Source organism: Emydura macquarii, unplaced genomic scaffold (genome assembly GCF_026122565.2).
Source record: "Emydura macquarii macquarii isolate MOO-44397 ecotype Brisbane River unplaced genomic scaffold, CSIRO-AGI_Emac_v2 contig_2365, whole genome shotgun sequence".
Classification (NCBI taxonomy): Eukaryota; Metazoa; Chordata; order Testudines; family Chelidae; genus Emydura; species Emydura macquarii.
In genome coordinates, this window is record NW_027132502.1 from 645,263 (window position 1) to 665,487 (window position 20,225).

The following is a 20,225-nucleotide window of genomic DNA, read 5'->3' on the forward strand; positions in this document are numbered from 1 at the left end:
GGGCAGAGTGGCCCTGGGAGGGTTTCGCCTTCCTCTGCAGCATGGCACATGGGTCACTTGCTGGTGGATTCGCTATACCTTGAAGTCTTTAAACCATGATTTGAGGACTTCAGTAACTCAGTCTTAGGTCAGGGTCTATTACAGGAGTGGGTGGGTGAGGTTCTGTGGCCTGAGTTGTGCAGGAGGCCAGACTAGATGATCATAATGGTCACTGCTGACCTGATAGTCTACGAGTCTATAACTGTCAGTACAGAAAGTCCCTTCCCCGTTCCACTTCGCCGTACATACAGATGGCGGGACTGCAGGAAAAGACAGAAAAGAAATGGCATCCTCTCAGCAGTAGAAATGTTGACTGTTCCGTGAAATATAAAAATAAACATTTATACCATAAAAACATGGCAAACGGCCCCAGCACATTCGCCAGAATTATCCAATTAAAAAAACAAACCAAGACGCCGTGCCTTGTGTAAAACACGGTTAACACATCTGACTGGACAGGCGTGGGGAAATGAACGGGCAATCAAACCTAGCCACAGGCTGGGCGGTTTCCTGAGAGGAGGAAGAGAGCTTTTGAGTCCCTTTGAGAGAGGCAGAGGGGAAAGCAGGCAGCTGTGCAATCTGGAGACATGGGTGTGATTCCAATCAGTGGAACGGGATACCAACAAGGCAGAAAAATCCTGAGTTATTTCTACCTCACCTCGGCCTTGTCCTCATTCAGAACAAAGGTGTGTTCTTAACTCCCATCTGCTAACAGAGGCAGTATGGCCTAATCAATCTAGCGCTGGACTGGGAGTCAGGAGATGGGGGGTCCAGCCCCAGTTCAGCCACTGGTCTGCTGGGTGACCTTAGGAAAGTCACTGCTTCACTCTGTGCCTCTGTCTTCCCCTCTGTAAAATGATTTGTAAACGGCTTTGAGATCTACTGATGAAAGGTGCTGCATAGTGGCTACTGTTGTTACAACTCAGGGTAACTAATAGGAGGTAAAATTCTACTGAAGACCAGGCAAAATGTGTAGTTTTCACATGAGTTATGTCAGTGTAAACCCTGAGCTGCCCCGTAGCCTTTAACTCGACCTGCTCGCTCGTGGGAGTGCAACAGCCTGCCCCATCTTCACTAGGGCTTTCCTTAGCTGGAGCTAAGCACACACCTTTTTTACTAGTGAAGACAAGGCCTTGTGGCCAGATTGCGGCCCTTGCTGCAGACTGCTCCAAAGCAGCAGAAGGGGCACTGCGCCATCGCTCCAGGCAAGCAGGCTCCGGGGAGCCACTGCACCCCCTACCTCCCCCTGCACCCAGCAGCAGTGCTACCCTGGGAGGTCAGGGGAGCAAACAATGCACCGAGCACAGACTCGGGGCAATTGCCTGCCCCTCTGGAACAGCAGGACTCCGGGAGTTTCCCTCCTAGACTGCCCAACGCGGCACTGCCCCCGGCTCTGGGCTAGCGTGCGGACTGGCCATCAGGCCCTTCCTGGCTGGATAGGCTGAAGAACCTACTGTCCATCTACGGTCAGCTTTGCAATGAAAATGTATTTGAACAGTGATTGACAAAAAAAACGCTGAAAAAAGGGCGAGGCGGCTCAGGCAGTCCTTGTCTCTGTGACAGCAGGATGATCGCCACAGGCTGGGGGGGCGGGGTGGGGGGTGTTTTAAGGGAGGATCAGTACAGGGGAGAACCTAGGTGGGTATCTTCAGGTGAGAGAGGATTCTTATACCCTGGGAAGTGATTACTTCATCATCACATGGCATCTTTAAACAGAGACGGGGTGATCTTCTAGTCCAGTGTTTCTCAACCCATGGGTCGGGACCCAGAATCGGGTCCACAGAACGTTTTAAAGGGTCACAGGCAGCTCCTGTCCCACGGGGCTGGCTGGTCTCGCCTCCCTGCGCCAGGCACTGCAGCCTCTGGAGCCCCAGCGCTGGCCTGGCCCAGCCGTCGTGACGACGGGAATCTGGGTCGGCCAAATCTGAGGGAGCGGCCCTGCAACTGCAGGTCACAACTCCACTTGCCCAGATTTGGTCCAGTCAGGGGAGAGCAGAGCCCAGCCAGCCCATGGCACAGGAGTGGCAGGGGTCACCACTGTGGGGCGAGTGCTGGGCAGGACGCCTCACCCTAGGGGGGCAGGATCTGACTGAAACCACCCCAGGGCCTCCACCCCCCTGACTATTTACTGGGATGCCACAGGCCATGAACATTTACAAATGGGCCTGAGCCCGAAAAGGTTGAAAGCCACTGCCCTCGAAGAGACGCTCTGGTCGTTGGGCTCACGAGGGGAGAGAATAACTGACTGGGCGAGGTTCTCTGACCGGGGCCGTGCATGAAGTCAGACTAGAGGACCACAATGGTCCCTTTTGGCCCTAACGTCTCTGCATTTAGTCTCCTCCGGCTCCATCGCTGACAGCTTCATCGAGAAATGGAAAACGCCCGAAAATCAATACATACGAGCTGTACGGCGGGAGCTGGGTTTATAGCCCCTCATTCAGAGGCCGCACTCTGACAGAAGCATGTTCCGTGCCTCACCCAGAGGGCGTTCCCTAAGCAGTGACGGCACCACAGAGATTTCAGATACAGAATCATTTTTCTCGAAAGGGCGTGAAGTCCACGCATTCTGCTGGTATATATAGGAAGACTCGTTCTCCTTCGTGCCAACTAGCATGGAAAATATCAGTTGCTCTGTATTGGTTTGGCTCAGTTTTCTCACACAGGACTTGAGGAAAAGTGCAATGCTGGTTACAACAGAAACCTGCGTGTCATCTTAATCCCATGTCAATCCCAGTCCCTACTGGCTGATTTCTGCCTTGCCAACATCCACCTCGCACCTTGGATTTTTCCCCAAGTGTGTCTCTCTCTCTCAAAAAAAGATCTACCCACTAATTGCCACGGATGCAGCCGTAGCTAACACGGGAGTTAGAGGACTGTAAAGGTGCTGTCAAGTCAGCTAGCTGAGTACAGCTGGCCAGCTACAGAGTGGCTAGATTTTACTGCACCACTAAAGTGATCACAAACAACTGGGCAACCAGAATGAACACATACTGCTTATTGATCTGACATTTAAAAAGGAGGACGTCCTGAGGGTGGAACTCGAGTGGGTTAAAGGAAATGAGATGGTCTCCTGGGAATTCCAGTAACGGTTGCTACAGAAGAGAGTCAGTATCAATGCAAAGTCTAGCTTTTTACTGCTTGTAATGGAAACCTATAAAACAAACAGAAAAACCAGTTAGCACAGAGCACAGTGCAGAAAGCTGTAGGTACAATAATCCTCTAGTTTCTTCTTAGCTCCTCGGAGCTTTGTCTAACTTTCCAAGTGTTGGGGTGCATTCAAAAATTCTGAGGTGGGGGAGATGTACACTAGCAGGCAGTGAATGGTTAGAGAAATAAAAGGGTAGGTCCATGGAAAAGGCAAACACTTCCTTTAATTCCTCTTGCTCTGTGAATGGGCCCACCAGGGAGAATGACCCTAGGCACCGATTCAGCATCTAGCAACCGATATGAAGTGCACCCGACATTTCCCTCTCATTCAAATACGCTAAACCACCCTGTCCGCTCCATTGTCTCATGCATTTAGATATGGAGGCTGGAGAATTAAGGGATCTTAAGCCCAAGTGATTTCAGCAAGCAGAGTGCTTAGAGGGCTATGGGAAAACCTTAGACAGACCGATGCACATCACAAGTCTACCGCTCTACAGAAAAGCCTCAGCCTGGCCATCCACCAGCCAGCCAGCTCTTTGAAGGCTTTCTATTTGGTAGGATTGTTCTGTGCAGCTGGATGAGTCCCATATGATTATGAAATTGTCACACCACTCTGTGCTTGTTCTTTATGGTGTCGGTTCGCAAGAGGCGTAACTTAGCTCTTTGGGGCAGGGACCTGACTGCTGAGAATGGATTGCTTATTGAGCAGGAGCGTGTGTCTGCAGGGTGTGATACACATCTGCTCTGTATAGACAGCAGCCGTCAGAGTAATGGTTTTCAGGCTCATCATTTGAATTAAGGCACCGACGCAAACCAAGTGCTGAAGCAGTAACTGGCCTCTCTTCCTACCTTTTGGAGAAGACTCCGGTTTAGAAAACGGACGCATGGAGCCAGGCTGGCTTGTAAAACTACGAGCGTGATCAAAGTCGCCCAGTTCTGCGGCTGCAGGAGGTGGTGGCCTGCCAAGAACAAAAAGGAAATTAAGTCAGGAAACCATGAGAGCAACGACGAAGCACCCGAGGTGATACCATGGAGCATCTGTGCTCTTTGCTCTCCTGGGCTGAACCTTTGCCTTTTATTCACAGATTCCATTCAGAGACTCCAGGGCCAGAAAGGACCACTGTGATCTTCCAGTCTGACCTTCTGTATAAGCCAGGCCAGAGAATTTCCCCTAAAAATAGTCAGTGATGGAGAATCCACCACAACCCTTGGTAAATTGTTTCCAGTGGTTAATTACTCTCATTGTTAATTTATGCATGATTTCCAATCTTTAAGCCTTTTAAATAGTCTCCTTTTAATAGATATAGGTCAGAATTTATTAAATGAAAAGTTGTGTCATCTCATAATAGGCCTTTTCTCAGATGCCAATCTTTTCACAAACGTGTCTCAAAGTTCTCCAAACATTTTTTGCATTTATTTAATTGAAAACTGGTTTTGCCACGTTTTCAGTAAACGAAACATTTAAATTGGGGGATTCAATCAAAACATATCCTGATAAGTTTTGCAGTGAAAATAGGTACATTTTGAACCCTGCAAAATGAAAACAATTCTGACATTCTAATATTTGTACTGATTCCTCCCCCCTCCCACACACACTCTCTCTCTACCAGCTCTACCTTTTATTCATTTAAAAAAAAAAAAAAAAAGTCTTTATTAGTCTCATCCCAGTAACAGGACTAAAACCAACAAGCTCATATCAGCGTTTGATCCCCCTTACAGGTGCTGTATCAGAGTGTGGGAAGAGGTGTACTACAGGGGTGTAATACATGCCTCCATCCACTCAAGCGCAATGTGGCGCAGCAGTAAGACTCACCCCGTTGCAATGGATTGCCTGTACGCAGGTGGTTGTCTGACTGTAGCATGCATGTGAGTGAGAGAGAGACAGGGCAGTGCATGCGTTATCATCACTGCATGGAGACAGCCATGGTGTCCAGTTGATTTCAGACATGCAAAAGCAGCCATGTAAACGTCTAGAGATACTTACCCCACTCTGAGCCGCCTGCCTGCCTGTACAAGCTCAGCAATCTTTGCCCCTGTAAGACGGGTACCCTGCAGCGGCTAAGCACCAGGGACGATATAAGCAAGCACTGAACCTCACGGAGCACCCTACAGGGCCCTGCACCTTCCAGCCCTGCTTAGCGTTTCAAGCCCTGCACTCCCCTGAGTCATCTCCCAGCATTTGCTTCCTGAGGTTCAACCATTGCATTGTTTCCTCAGCGGATTTCCCCCGTTTTACAGACTGGGCATGCAGCTCACCGGGCAGGCTTGTCACTCTTGGCTTTCTGAGGTTCGTGTCCATCTCTTGATCGTGGATGTGTGGGTTCACTTGTGTCACGCTAAGGGGGAGAAGAGAAGAGGGCAGGTCACTGGGGAGCCATTCACTTTGCTAGCGAAGCCTGGGCCAGATTGTCAAAAGTAGCCACCTGCGACTACACAGAATCATTTGTGCACACTTAACCGGTGCACGTGAAACCAACCCTGACCACGTACATCCATTCAGCAGGGAGTGAACCTGGGATCTCCAGCACCAGAACCACAGGCTTCTCGAGCTAAACTCCTTTTGCTGTAAATAAGAGGCAGGTTGTTACGTTGCTGGAGCCAGTTCCTAGTGGGTGACACAACCATATGCACTAATCCCGAGTAGGACACACACCGAACCACTGTGCACACGTGCGCCGTGAGCCAGGTGTTTTGCTGACAGTTTGCATGTGCAAATAGATGTTATTTGCACTGGCACGTTGGGTCAGGCACATGCAGATGCTTGTCTGCAACTGTGCAAGCTGCCAGACAGCTGACAGGCTGACCTAGGTCAGTGGCAGACAAGGGCAGAGGTAAATGCACACAAGACTGTTTTTAGTCTCTACAGAACCGGCCTACAGATCCTGGAGCCACACTGCTTCCTATCGCCTCCCAGCCAGCCCTTTGTAGCGTTCCTTCAACAGAGGCTTGAGGTTGGACGCAGTCAATATCCTGGTTATACAAGCGTTTCTTTAGCATGGAGATGCAGTTGTTCTTGCCTCGGAACGGCGCAAATGGAACAGGTCTACGGTGCGTCTAATCTAGTATCCTGCATCTGGCAGTGGCCTGCACAAGGATGTGTCAAATACCTGTGACTTTTCAAAGCACAGGCCACATTTTCATACAGTGATAGTCTCCCGGCCACCTCCTCCCCACCTGAGTCACTGTATTCGTCCCTGTGGCAACGACACCAAATGCTTAGGTGGAAAAAACACCACCAGGAAAAGCACTGAGTGGCTTTTCAGCTGTCTGTCAATGCAACTTAGCAGCTGGAAATAGGGGAGCCAGCACCGTGTGACTGCCACCTCTCCATGGACCACTGGTGGTTCCCAGATCAGCGTGGGAACCTCTGCCACAACACATCTTATTGTCCAACACTTACCCCAAAGGGGGAACGTCCCTCGCACTTCAGCAGAAGATCAGTTTCTGCCGGAGAGCTTGGACATTAACCAGTTATAATTCCTCTCCTGCCTAGTCTAACTTACTCACTGGAATGGCCTCTTCTGAAACGCATTAAGGATGTGTCTACACTGCGCTTTAAAACCGGCGGCGGCAAGTCTCAGGGCCCACGTCCTCGCCTTCGGCGCGCGCTACGGCGCTAAAAGCAGTAGTGGAGATGTCACAGCTGGGGCTCTGAAGCCCAGCCTTGTCCCCAGGCTTCGGAACCAGAGCTACAGCCCGTGCCCGAACGTCTGTGCAGCTACTCTGAGCCTTGGCGCGTGAGCTCGAGTCTGCATACCTGGACGCGGGCTCGCGGCCGTGGGTTTTAAAACGCCGTGTAGACGTACCCTTCTTAAAGGGCCACGTTGTTTCATGCATGGGACTGCTACCGCATTTCCCCACCCAAAACCAAGTCACAAATCTGACCCAGCTGATGTCCAGTTTGGGCGTGCAGTTGGCAGAGCAGAAGGTCACATAACTCCACTATACTGCCAGCGTCCGGGAGGTTAGCAGCAGGAGAGGACGGACTAACTCATGGCGATGCGGACAGCACGTTTTGAATCATTTTGTGCCCCGTACGTCAGTTGATTCTGGTAGGAACAGGTCCCTGCCACTCACTTCACTCTTCAGTCCAGATAATCAGTGAAATGGAGCCACGTCACCATTAACAGCTATGGCCCAACCATGGTGGGCACCACAGCCGGGCTTTGTTGCTGCCGTAGATGCCAGTGGAAATCTGCAGGGTTTCAGACACAACCTGCAAAATTTCTTAAGGGGTTTGGGGCCGAAGTGAGATGCTGAGAACCCACAATTTGAGATGCTGTAACGAGGTTTGGCAAGTCATGGTGCTGCCACGCCTTTCCGGGTCAAGCCCTTTAAGTAACATTTTCCACTCTACCTACTCGCCTATTTTAACCCTCCAAACGTTGGCATCTACAGCCCCTCTTGCAATCAGGACTGACATCATCTACGTATCTCTCTCCCTCTGTCTCTTCCTCTCCCCCGTCCCCTATTGATCAGCTTTCCCATCTGGAAAATGGGAATACCACTACTCGCTTTGCAGGGGTGTGCTGATGCCAAGCGTACCTTCCAGTCTGGGTCCTGCCTTCTCTTTTCAAAAGAGGACTTCTCTCGTTCCTTTGTTTTCTTGTAAGCCTTCTTTTCCTCCGCCATCAACAGGCGAGCTATCTCCTAAAAGGAAAAAATACAAAACCCATGTAAGGGAGCCCTGGCTTTATTTTGATTTCAAGCTAATTGAATGCTTCCCAGTGTTTTAAAATGAATGCTGTTATCAGAGAGCCGTGGGACAGAGCTTTTTGCCCACATGTTATCCCTGGCCCTTGGATCCCCCATCTGGCTGGATGCAGAATCTGGTTCTAGCCTATGGGTCTGGAATTCACTGTACATCTTGCGAGCTGACAGCCCCATTGCCTCATTCTTCAAATGGCCAGATTGCGCTGGAAAAACCTCAGCCAAACGAGCTCTACGGGCATGCCAAGGTGCAAAGGGTCGGCAAAGTTAATAACAAACGAAGGGTGAAATCCTGACCCCATTGACATCAATGGCTAAGGTTCCACTGACTCTGAAGGGGCCAGGACTTTGCCCAATGTCCCTGCCCTGAGAAAAGGAGGCACTGCAGTTATGGGGCAGATTATGCACTGCATGTATTGTCCAGCACTGCTTATTTCTGATTTGGTGGCAGGCCAGGTCAGGACCTCCTCCCCCCCCCTTCCTGCCCTTTGTTTCTTCCTCCCCACCCCCAGGTGGGATTTGTCTAACAATCCCCCCCCCTCAGGGCCACTAGTAAGAGAGTCACTCTTATGTGGCCACCATCAGGAGCCGGCCATGGAAGAAAAGGCCAGGCCTTCCTGAAGCTGCTCTGCAATCAGGCAATGCAATTTACTGCCCCTGGAGCCTCCAAGGGAGTGAAAAGAGGTGAGACACGCAGACAGAGCCGGGCGTTGTTTCTGCATGGATGGAGGGGTATGCGGAAAGTGGCAGAGGCGATATCTGAGTCAGACACGTGTCTCATGGACCGGGGTTCTCAGCAGTTTGGGTCGCATGATTAAATTCTTAGGGGGACAAGTGCTCACCTCATCCTGGGCTACTTGTGCTGCCCTCTTATCAACTTGGCTGGCCTAGGAAAGGAACAGCATTACATTGGAGACGTCCAGATTCAACAGCAAAGCCAGGCTTGCTGGGGGCCTGCCTGGAATCGCGCTGCACTCCTCCTCACGCATCTAAACCCACCCCGCGGTCGTCTCACGAGCAGGTTGAAATGGCCGGCTGCATTATTAAAACCTGCCAGGGGTTTTGCTCTAACCCGCCCTCCCCAACCTCCGCCAGGCTGCATCTCCTCCTACTCCCCTCCCGGTCCAGTCCCCGTCTCCTGCATGGCTCTTCCCAGGATCAGCGAGACACAGTCCTCTCCCCTCTGCATTGCCCCTCTTCTCATGCTGCCCCGTTGCTGATCGGACCCCAGCTCTCTGTCCCATGTGGGTCTGTCTCGGCCATTGCTGAGCTCTGCCCAGCCTCCTGGGAAAGACTGAGTTTGCATGAAAGAAACTATAGGAAGTTGCACTGGCTACCAACTGTGCGAGTCTCTGCGCGTGTGCGCGATGGTAATGTGAACAGGTAAGGCATTAGGACCCAGAGCATCTAGGGACAGATTTTTAAAAGGTATTTAAGCACCCAAGTGTCCCATCATGCCTAAAGACCTTGAAAAATCTGTTCCTTACAGCACAGCTGCACATTAGTTCTCAACAGCAGCAGACCCCGGCCAATGGGTTAACGCCCCAGTCACTCAGTCGTCAATTGTTACCCGCTCAGCTCACCAGAAGCTCTTCTTCTTGCAGCTTCCTGGCGATCTCTGCATCATACAGCTCCAGGTCCCTAGGGGCCACTCGGGGTGTGGCATAAACAGCTTCTTTTATCCCCCTCGACTTCATTCCTGCAAAGCCCAGGAGAGAAATCAAATCTCTCAGCTCCCCCGTTCTGAACGGGGCCACCCCTGCCCCCTCATCAACCCAACTGCAATAGGCTACTTTTCTAGAAGCCCAATTGGCTCTGCTCAGAATGCCCAGAGATCCACATCTGGAGACAGAAACGTAGGAAAAACGTCTCTGAAACACTGGACTCTGCAAAACCAGTCTGGAGCAGGCTCCTGGGAGACTCCTGGTTCCCAAATTCAGCAAGGACAGCCCTTCTCATGGAGAGAAAATCATCAAGCAAACTATTTCTGAAGCTCATACAAGGTTCCGTTCTTGTTCTGAGCAGGAAGTTGGGGTCGAATCATCCCTATTTTAGATGGTTTTAGAGCCAGTCTAGACTCTCTTTGCACCAGAAGTTAGAGGAATCTCAGGAGCTCTCCTCATTCCTGTTGGAAACTACCCAAAGATGCTGCATTTGAGCAATGAGAGCCCGGTCTTGCTTGCACCTTCAGATGCTGGGCTACGACACTCTGACCTCAGGATCATCCAGCGAGTGTCTCTCTCTGAATCTCAGATTCTCTCTCTACCGTCAATTCAGCAATCATGTTCTGCTCCAAAATTAATAACCCCTACCGACCGCTATTCCTGTCAATGGAAGGGGTTTTCCCTTACATGTAGGTAATTCACCTCTCCAAGTGACAGTAGCTAAGTCAATGGAAGAATTCGTCCATCAATCCAGACACATCTACAGCAGGGGTGAGGTCGGTGTAGTTACGGCACTCCAGGGGTGTGTGCAGTTCACACCCCTGAGCGATGTAGCCTGGTTGATCTAAATGAGCCAGTCTATTTTTTGCTCAGAATACAAAGATAAACGTTTATTTCAAAGATTCTAAGGCCAGAAGGGACCATTGTGATTATCCTGCGTAACAAAGGCTACAGAACTTCACCATCCTGGAGCAGATCCTTTAGGAAAACATCCAATCTTGATATGAAAATAGTCAGTGATGGAGAATCCATCATGACCCTTGGTAAGTTGTTCAGTGGTTATTTACTCTGACCGTTAAAAATTTACACCTTATTTTCAGCCTGAATTTGTCTAGCTTTAACCTCCAGCCATGGGATCATGTTCTCTCTCTCTCTCTCTCTGCTGGACTGAAGAGTTCATTATCAAATATTTGTTCCCTATGTCGGTACTTTCGGACTGTAACCAAGTTATCCCGTAGCCTTCTCTTCGTTAAGCTAAATAAATTGTTTGTTCAGATAAACAGATTGAATATAGAAATAGCGATGTTCATATTACTCCTGTCCACACAAAGTAGGAACCTATAGCACAAAGCCAGCTAGAATTAAGGCCCACAGGAAGAGGATATGAGCTGGTTTTTGCACAGCGTGGCTATTTTAAATCATTGAACAGTCACTATACACACAGCGGGACGCTGCGCCATGGTCTCCCAGAGGAATGATTCTGACCCTTATCGATATTCACAAAACAACTCCTGCAGGAGGTTCTATAAGAGCGCAAGACCCACAACACCCTGGGAGGTGGAGACGTAGCATCATCTCCATTTTACTGAGAGGGAAGCTGTAGTACAGATCCGCTAGGGAGCAGAGCAAGCTCCTAATCTCCAAACTCCTGGCTTTTTTCTTTAACAAGCAGCCCACCGTTGCTCTGTTCAGGTCAGCTGCATTACAGCAGGCGTTCCAACTCTAATGGCACGTTTGGCGTTTTAAAGTGCACCTAATCCATATGTGCTACATGCAAGCATAGCGACGCGCCAAAAAAATGAACCAGGAAACACTTCGCTGTAAAATAGTCTATAAAACAGAAATGCTCTCTCTGGCAAAAAGCTTAGGGCCAGAGTTGCACCATAGCTATCCATCCAGGGGCTGCGCCTAAACACAGAGCTGGACTTTCAAAAAAATAAAAGTAAAGGGACTAGGGCAGCAAGGATGCGGCTGAAGAAAGAACGTGGGTCATTCAGCTTAGTGTTTGCCCTCCACCCCCACTCTGTGTGTCTGGAGCCTGCGGAGATGGTAATTGTGAAAGACTGTTTCCACCAGACTCCACAAACAGAGTTTACAGCAATTCCTTTTCACCTGCTCACTATTACATACCAGTCAGAGTCCAAATATGAACCAGGAGGGTCTCATTAAGGCAGGGAGCTGTCCTGGTGCGGAGAACAAGAGCGAAGAACAACCAAGACCATGGTCTGTCTGTCTACCTACTTGGGCAGCTCCACTCACCGTAGTGCTCAAAGAATCGACGCAGAGTTATCTTGATCACACTGGAGCATCGGGGACTCCCCCATGGCATTACTACCGCAAACCTAGCAGACAAACTGGCGGTCTAGGCAGGGTCCACTATTCATGGAACCCCGGCAGATATTCTAACAGGGATCTTGAGAGGAAAGCGGACATCCTGCCAGAAATCAGGCTCACACCACCCATCCTTTCCCCATCCCTTTTCTGTGTTACCTGGGTCTCGATGGCGGTCTCTGTCCTTTTCCCAGTTCTCAGCGTGGGGGGAGGGTGAAGTTCTTGGCCCGTGTCCTGCTCTTTTATAATCGCTGTCCTCACCCCTCCTCTGATCTTGCCTGTGCAATTCCTCTGCATCCCGGAGCCTCACTTCACGAGACCCCCTTGGGGACGGGTGGTCCTGGCGCTGGGACCTGGGGTTGTCCGAGTTTAATAGCCGGCTGCTGCTGTGGTCTGGGGCTGCCTCCAGCTCCAGGCTGGGAGGTCTCTTCGCCCTCTCCTTGCTCGACGGCTTCCTCCCTCTCCGCTGTCGGCTTTTGCTGTGGCCCCAGGCTGCCTGATCAGTCTCCAAGTCCAGTTTCAGAGCAGGAGGCCGCCGAGGCCTTTCCCGGCTCAACGGCCTTCTTTCTTTTTGCTCCCAGTTTGCACGTCCCACCTCGGGGCCCAGGCCAACGCTGGGAGGTCTCAGAGGCCTCTCCTGGCTAGTTGGTTTCCTTTCCCGCCGCTCCCAGCTGCTGCTGTGGTCCCAGGCCTCGTATTCAGCTGTTCTGTCCAGATCAAGGCTGGGCGGTCTTCTGGATCTCTCCCAGCTCAATGGCTTCCTTTCCAAGCTGCTGCTCCGGTCCCAGGCCTCATATTCACCTGCTCTGTCCAGATCAAGGCTGGGCGGTCTCCGGGGCCTCTCCCGGCTGGCTACTTTCTGTCGCTCTCTGCTGCGTCGCTGGCCACCCCTGGTCTTGCTCAGCTGAGGAGAGCTCCTCGGCTCCTCCGAGCCAGGATGCTTGTGTTCAGCCGCGTTATCAGACAGAGCCAGGGATGCTCTTTGGGGTTCTCTCCACTCCTGCGCCTGCCTGTCAGGGCTCCGGGGTCTGCGGGGCCTCGAGTTCTCAGAAACCCGCTCCCTGGAGGTACCGCACAGGGGGTCTGAGGGACGGAGGGATGGGACGAACAATGAGGCAGGTTAGTGACACACAAGTTAATGCCCATGCGTTGGGGCAAGCTCACACAGCATGCGATGGCACACGCGCGACATGGGATAAGCGGGAAAGGCAGCTCCACATGGAAACAGTGAAGAGGGCCAGCACAAACAAGCAGGGTCAGCGTGGGAGGCGGAGGTACAGGTGGGCAGCCAAAAGTTGCACAATACTTTGGGGAACTAATTAAGCAGCTAAACTAGAAGCATTAATGGGGTAGGAGGAGTAAGTGGTGGACGACGGACTAACACGTAGCAGGCTTGGCTTGCTAAGCACTCAGCCACCTGGATGCTCATCTAAAGCCTGAGTGCCTGGGTGTGTGGGGGACTTCTCACAGCTGGCTGGGCTGACCAAGCATGGAGACAGCTTGTTTCACGGTGTTTCATCACTTCCGATAGCTCCTGGACCTAGCCAGGTCCAGGTTCGCAAAGAAGGGCTCAAAAAACGGAGAGGGGTGGGAGAAACGGGAAATATGATGCCCAAATGTACTCAGCTTTGGTCTCAGTTCTGAACAGAGGTTCAGACTGGGTGACAGGCCTTTCGAAACCTGTTTGCCCAGCCCTAGTTTTAGCCGTAAGATTTCAGTAAAGGGGGAAAAAGACCAGCACCACCCCGTGTTTTCATGTGGGAGGAAGAAAGCTCCATGCTGTGAAATTAAGGCAGCTTGGAGACAGGCCAATTCTACCATGGTATCTGAGACGTAAACAGAGGTTAACAAATGTCGCTTTGGTGAATCAGAAAGCAGGAGGTTTGAGGGCCTTAATTCTGACCTCAGCAACATAGTTTTAAAGACATTTTGCTTGGTCATTTAGTAGATTTGCTTCCTCAGGGCTCCCAGGAAGCAGGTGGTAATCCTCTATGGTTTTGATTTCACAGCGACAAATAGACACAAATGTACAATCGTGGGGAGTGAGAAATATGCCTGCCACAATCTTCTGTGTGATTTCATTTCTAGGAGAAGTCCCGGGGCAGAGTGAAGTACCCTACGCAGCTGTGCCGTGGACCACTCTTAGGGGGAAGCCGTGGAAAAGAGTTCACACTAAGCACAGCTGACTGTGAGCACGATTGCAACACAACGAAGCAGCCGGAGACTTTCCTTCTCCAGTGTGGACACAGTTTCATAAAAGCGGAGAGAGACCAGGTGGGGGAAGTAACGTCTTTTGTTGGACCAACTTCTGCTGGTCAGAGGGACAAGCTTTTAAGCTACACAGAGCTCTTCAGGTCTGGGAAACGTACTCAGAGGGTGTCTCTACACTGCAATTAAACACCCGCGGCCGCCAGGTCAGCTGCCTTGGGCTGCGGGGCTGTACAATGGCTGTGCAGATGTTCAGGCTCGGTTCTGGGACCTTGAGCCCGGGCTCCTGAGTTCCAGCCACCCGGGCTGAATGTCTACAAAGCAATGTTTAGCCCCACAGCCCATGCCAGCTGACCTGGGGTAGCCATGGCCTTGTCAGGGGTCTTTTATGCCAGTTTAGACACACCCAGAATGTCACAGGGAAATACAAGGTGGAAGGGATCGTTTGATGTCAGTAATTAACACGCATTTCAAGAGACCATTCAAGGTGAACTGGCCATTTAACACCTCTGCAGTAATGGGGGGGGAGGGATTGGAGGGAAAAAAAGCGGTGTGGGGGTTGTTAGTGGGTTACAGATCATTGTAATCAGCCATAAATCCAGTGTCTCTGTTCAGCCCATGAACGTCAGTGTCTAGCCAAGTTATGGATTTAAGCTCCCAGGCTCGTCTTTGAAGGTTCCCTTTGAGGCTGAGGAGTCAGCTATAGAGTGATCGCGTGGGACATGTTCACCCGCGGGTGATGGGCTGTTTTTGTCTCTTACTTTCCTGTGAGAATTCACTGGAGAGTGCAGTGATTGTCTGCTTTCACTGGCCACTTCTCCTTGAATGATGCCCAAACGTGTGTTAACTACACCTTGAATTTAGCTGCAACACCAAGGCTACCCCTACACTACAGCCGCGCTGATGTAGCTGTGCCGCTCCAGCACGTCCAGTGAGGATGCCCTTAGCCGACGGGAGAGAGTTAATAACTCCACCTCCGCGAGAGGCGAGAGCTGTGTTGGTGGGAGAAGCTCTCCTGCCGACACAGCACAGTCCACAGCGGCACTGAGGTTGGCATAGTTTACGTTGCGCAGGGGGCATTCACACCCCTGAACAAGGCAAGTTATACCCAAGTAATCTGTAGTACAGACATAGCGTGAGTACCTTCCCCAGTCCTGAAGAAGAGCTCTGTGTAAGCTCAGAATCTCGTCTCCCTCACCAACAGAAGGTCGTCCCATAAAAAATACCACCTTTCACCTTGTCACTCTAATATCCTGGAGCCAACATAGCTACAAGAACATGGCATATAACGGCTAAGGTCATTTTAAGGTGGTTCCACCATTGCACATTGTTGCTGTTCTGTCTTACTCTCTTTTGAAACAAGCAGCCAGATTGGGGGGATCAAAGCAACTGTGTCCCTTTAAATCATTGTTTAGAAAATCTCTTCAAAGCCTACTGCAAACCAATCTTGAAAGCAAATCTGTGTGACTTCTGTACACTATGTATATATTTTAAAAACAAACCAAAAAAAACCCCCAAAACCAAAAGCTGAAAGGAGAAGCATGGCAGTGTCTGTGAAAGGGTGGGTGTTTCTGGACAATTTCAAATGGTGAGTGTGATCTGCAGATGATGAACAGCGGTTTTAAAAAATACCCAGATGATTTATTGAACAGCGATTAGAAATGAAAGGAAAGTCTGAAAGCAAGGAGTCAGTTTCTGCACAATGCCAACAAATCCTTACAACAGAGCATCACCTATAATTAGCTTAATCTTGTCTGCACAGCTGAGGAAAGAGCTAAAACAAACCAACCACCCACCGCCGACAGGGAGAAGAAAGGGAAGGACAGCATGAAATGCGGAAGCTTTGTTGGGAAAGGATTGTTTCTGTGCGGGTAACTCCACCATGCCAGAAAACCTGAGCAGGAGATATGGTTTCAGTGAATCACAGGACAGGTGGCTTCCACCCAGCCTACAGTTATCGTGGTGCCATGCAGTAGTTGCAACATAATCACTCTGAGGGGTTGGTGCCACTTTCTCAAACAGTAAGAGACTGGGTGAATCTGGCAATAATTTTCCAAGGCACAGACGCTTCCAGGACGGAATCTTTCTTCTTTTGTATTTATTTTTCCTTTTAAAAATAGAGATGGTTCTGACCTAGAATCCCAGATTCATACCCACGCTGAATACGGGGAAAGCTGGGGTCCAGAGCACAAAACCTTGTAGCTAGGGCCCACATCAAGTTAGGATAATACAAACCAATAATGCTGGGTCCTTATTACCCTGTGCTCAGTACTTCACAGATGCCAGAACAACATGCCGGATGCTCTTGGTGCTCTAGAGAACTGACTACTGTGCTAGCTAGTTGCTAAACACAAAGAAAAAAAGGCCACCATTACTGGCTGATTAAGGACCTTCTACTATGCCCCTCCTGTGGTTGGAGCATGTTTCTAGACTGTCGACCATGACAGGTAGAAGAAATCTGGTGGGAGGGAAATGTCTCCATGCCATTTTGCAGCCTCCCTTATGATATCCTGCTCTCCTGGTGCATCACACACGATGCTGCGTATCTTCTCAGCATACGGGTTCAGAGAATTGTAGATCTTTACCATCTCTAACTTCTGTTATGAAATCTAGCCTATCCTCCCACCCCAGCTAGAGCAAGATGAGTCCCCTGCAGTATGTCCCCCAGTGACTTGCCAAGTTTACTTCTAAAAGATTCTATCAAAGAGTCCGTCACCACATGCATTGGGAGAATAGTCTACGGCTGGTAGATCTCACCGTTCTGACATTTCCATCTAGTTGGGGCTACGTTTGTGGTGTGAACTTTCCGGCCACCCTAAAAAAACTTATTTCTGACTGAACTTTAGTTAAATATTTTATTTGTGCGGGCACATAAAATATTTAATAACCAAACACAGATCTTAAGGTCAGAAATCAGAGGTCAGCTCTTCAACTGTGCCACTCCTGAATCAAAATGGGCAAATCCTTTCCCAATACACCTTTTCAAGAGGAAGAACATCAGAAAGAACCACCACCAGCAAACAGCAGGGCAATCTTCAAGCTGCTCAATAATTAAACACCCCGATTCTCTCCTGACTTGGAGACAGTTTGTGTTTGATCATAAAAGCAGGTCCCCAAGGAAAAACAGCCCCGCAGATTATATTCTTTCCACAATTAACAGACCAGCGGGATAATCCTGGTGAAGATGCACTTTGGAGACCCTCCTGTTTTTCCGTAAGTCATACTACTTGAATATACTGCTGATATTGCTGAATACATACCTGATAGGAATTGTTAGAAAGGCCGCTCCATAGACGAGTTATTCGTTACACACTTACCACACTGCTGATATTTCAGATGATCACACCAATCAAAAATAGCCTTAACATTTTAGTGTCTAAATCACCTTAAGCTTTCTTGCTAGCACACTCCATGTTAACGTTAGTCAATGAGACCCATATAATGTCTGCCACACACCTTCTTTAACCAAAAGCGGGTTTTATACACATACCACCCTCACCCTATGACCCATTTAACAGAACATTAGAACAAAACTAAGGACAAGAGCCTTATTTACTCTCCTGGCTCTAGTCTGGGGCCCAATAAATGAATACTAAAACCCCAGAGGATGTCCCTAGGTGCAGGACTGGGTCCTTAAATAGAAGGCTAGAGATGAACTTGCACCAAAGTCCCAGCTCTCCCAGCAGCCGGTCTGTCTAGCTCAATACTGCAATAACTCAGTACTACAGAGCGGGAGCCTTGCGGTAGAGGAAAGCTTACCTCCGTTCTCCGGGTAGTAACTGTCCTCGTCAGCAGCGTGTCCCCGGGGTTCTGGGTAGTGCTTGTTACGCGTCTTTTTGTCCTGCAGTTCCTTCTGCTGCAGGAGGCGGGCGATGTCCTAGAGGAGGCGGAGAGAGACAGCCATGACGTCCTGAGAGCACTAGAATTCTCTCTCCCCCTCACTTATGATCACCACGGTCCAGATGCTATTGCTAAGTAGTACCTGTAACAGCTGTGGACGCCGCTCCTGCTACGATGATGATCATAAAGCTATAAGTAACAATCCTTCGCATTTCTGAAGGGCTCCCATCCCAGGATGCCAATGAGCATCACAGACAGTGAATGAGCTGTCACAGCATCCCAGGGATTTCATTCATTAGCCTCAGTTTACACATGCAAAGATTAAGACAGAGACCAAGTGACAGCCTGACCCAGGTGTTGACTGACACGCCCCTCCAGCTCTCTCTCTCCAAAGGGAATGAATGCTGGGACTACACAGCTGTCCCCCCGTCCTTTGCTTCCGGGACGATGGATCCTGCAGGACAGCCTCCTCTCCATTAACCCTCCTGTGTAGGAGCACCAGGGAGTGAATCGGCATTTTCTGTGGTATGGTGTTCTACTCTCCTGCAGTAGACGTGAATATCTCACTGGGAAAGAACAGGTTAATTTTCACTACCGCAGGCAGTAAGTATTGATTTTATTCTAAAAGAGGCCAGCGGTAGCTGTGGTGGCTGCGGGGTTAAGGTGTTTCAACTACAGTCCTGAAGAGCGTGGGTTCAAGTCTTGCTTGCTCTGCTGCTGAAAGACCACCCCCAACTACGGGCCCGTGGGGTTAGGGCAGTCAAAGGCAGTCTGACATGATGCTGGCCGTATCGCTTCCTTGCCTACCATTGGCTATGAAACTGATGTACCCTCACAACGTCAGCCTGACGAGCCATTGGCGTGGGCAAGCTTTGTCTGTGGTAGGTGTGGTCGGAGCACCAGGCTGGGAGCCAGGAGTCCCCGAGTTCTATGCCCAGCTCTGATGCAAACGCCCTTGGTAGGGTCAGACAAGTCACCTGTGTCTCACTTTTCCCCATCTGCAAAGGGTAGTTGCACCTCCCTCCCATTCAGATCAGGTCTCCAGTCTTAGCCACCTACAGATCTCACAAGGACTCCTCGAACGCCCAACGAAAGCACAGCTTGAAAGGATAGGAACCGCCTACTGAACCAGAGCTATGGTCCATCAACTGCAGTATCCTGCTTGAACAGTGGCCATTGCATGATGCTTCAAGGGAAGGTGCAAGAAACCCTGAAATAGTCTATCATGGAGAAACCAGCCCAAAGAGGAAGCGTCTTCCTAACTTCTCAGTTACAGGGTGACTTATGCCCTGCAGCAGAAGGGTTTACATCCCATCAAAACACTTTTTTTAAATCCTCATATCAAATATGTCTGGAGATCATCTCAATACCTATAGGAACGAATGAGCCTTTTTTGAATCCTACACTAAGCTCTTGGCTCAGTGTCATCTTGTGGCAGTGAGTTCCACAGGTAAATTACAAATTCTGGAAACAACTATTTCTTTCTATTGGGTTTAAATTTGGTGCCTTTCAATTTTACTGAATGCCCCTTACGTTCTATGATAAGAATGGCTCCTTAGGAGCACGCCAGTCACTTTCTCTACTCTGGGTTGTATACTGCCACCCATCACCCTACTAGCTGAGTGTCATCCACACCAAAAAAAAATCAAGAGCAATACCAAAATGTCTGTCTGACACTTCTCCCTTTTCAGGGTCAAAACTCTGCTTGGGTAGGGTTTTTTTGTTTTGTTTTCTTTGTTTTTTGGGAGGGGGTTGGGGGAGGTGCATCTGTCATGCCCCCATCACTTTAGGTATGACCATGACACCTCCATCATTGGAGGTTTTTAAGAACAGGTTAGAGAAACCCTGTCAGGGATGATCTAGATAATATACTTAATCCTGCCTCAATGCAATGGACTGGACTAGTTGACCTACTGAGATCTCTTCCAGTCCTACGTTTCCATGATTGTATGTGGAAGGTGGGAGATGCCTGTTCTGATGTTTGAAGGAGCTCACATCCACAGTCCAGCCCTGCAAACCAGAATATCCAAAGCAAGGACGGAGAGACTGAATTTTTGAGCTCCAGGCTTTTCAGGATCTCCAGCCAGGCTGTTAAAAATATAACCTGCTCTAACATACACACCCACACAGCAGTGCAAAGCACTTTCCTCTTTACCTCTCTGGTTGTCCTCCCACTAGCATAGCTCTGGGTTGCGTCACTCCCAAATGGGAATTGTTTATTATTACAGGAGTTTCCAGAGTCAGGTATCAACTTGCTTCAAATAGGGTGTAATTTACAGGACATCA

The 20,225-nt window shown here is 49.8% G+C and overlaps 1 protein-coding gene across 2 annotated transcripts in view; it reads right to left on the reverse strand.

The window, feature by feature from the left end:
- Positions 1-1,038: 1,038 nt before the first annotated feature.
- CCDC50 (coiled-coil domain containing 50) overlaps positions 1,039-20,225 on the reverse strand; it is a 45,733-nt gene continuing 26,546 nt past the window's right edge. Inside the window, exons 5-12 of one of the 2 annotated variants that reach the window (XM_067561057.1) lie at positions 17,859-17,976; positions 12,051-12,974; positions 9,480-9,595; positions 8,739-8,783; positions 7,732-7,836; positions 5,443-5,522; positions 4,036-4,145; positions 1,039-3,190 (exon numbers count right to left, since the gene is read on the reverse strand). In XM_067561057.1, the coding sequence (XP_067417158.1) occupies positions 3,171-3,190; positions 4,036-4,145; positions 5,443-5,522; positions 7,732-7,836; positions 8,739-8,783; positions 9,480-9,595; positions 12,051-12,974; positions 17,859-17,976 (1,518 nt within the window). In that variant the 3' untranslated portion in view covers positions 1,039-3,170. The remainder of the gene's footprint in view (positions 3,191-4,035; positions 4,146-5,442; positions 5,523-7,731; positions 7,837-8,738; positions 8,784-9,479; positions 9,596-12,050; positions 12,975-17,858; positions 17,977-20,225) is intronic. The other variant, XM_067561058.1, reaches the window with a different exon arrangement.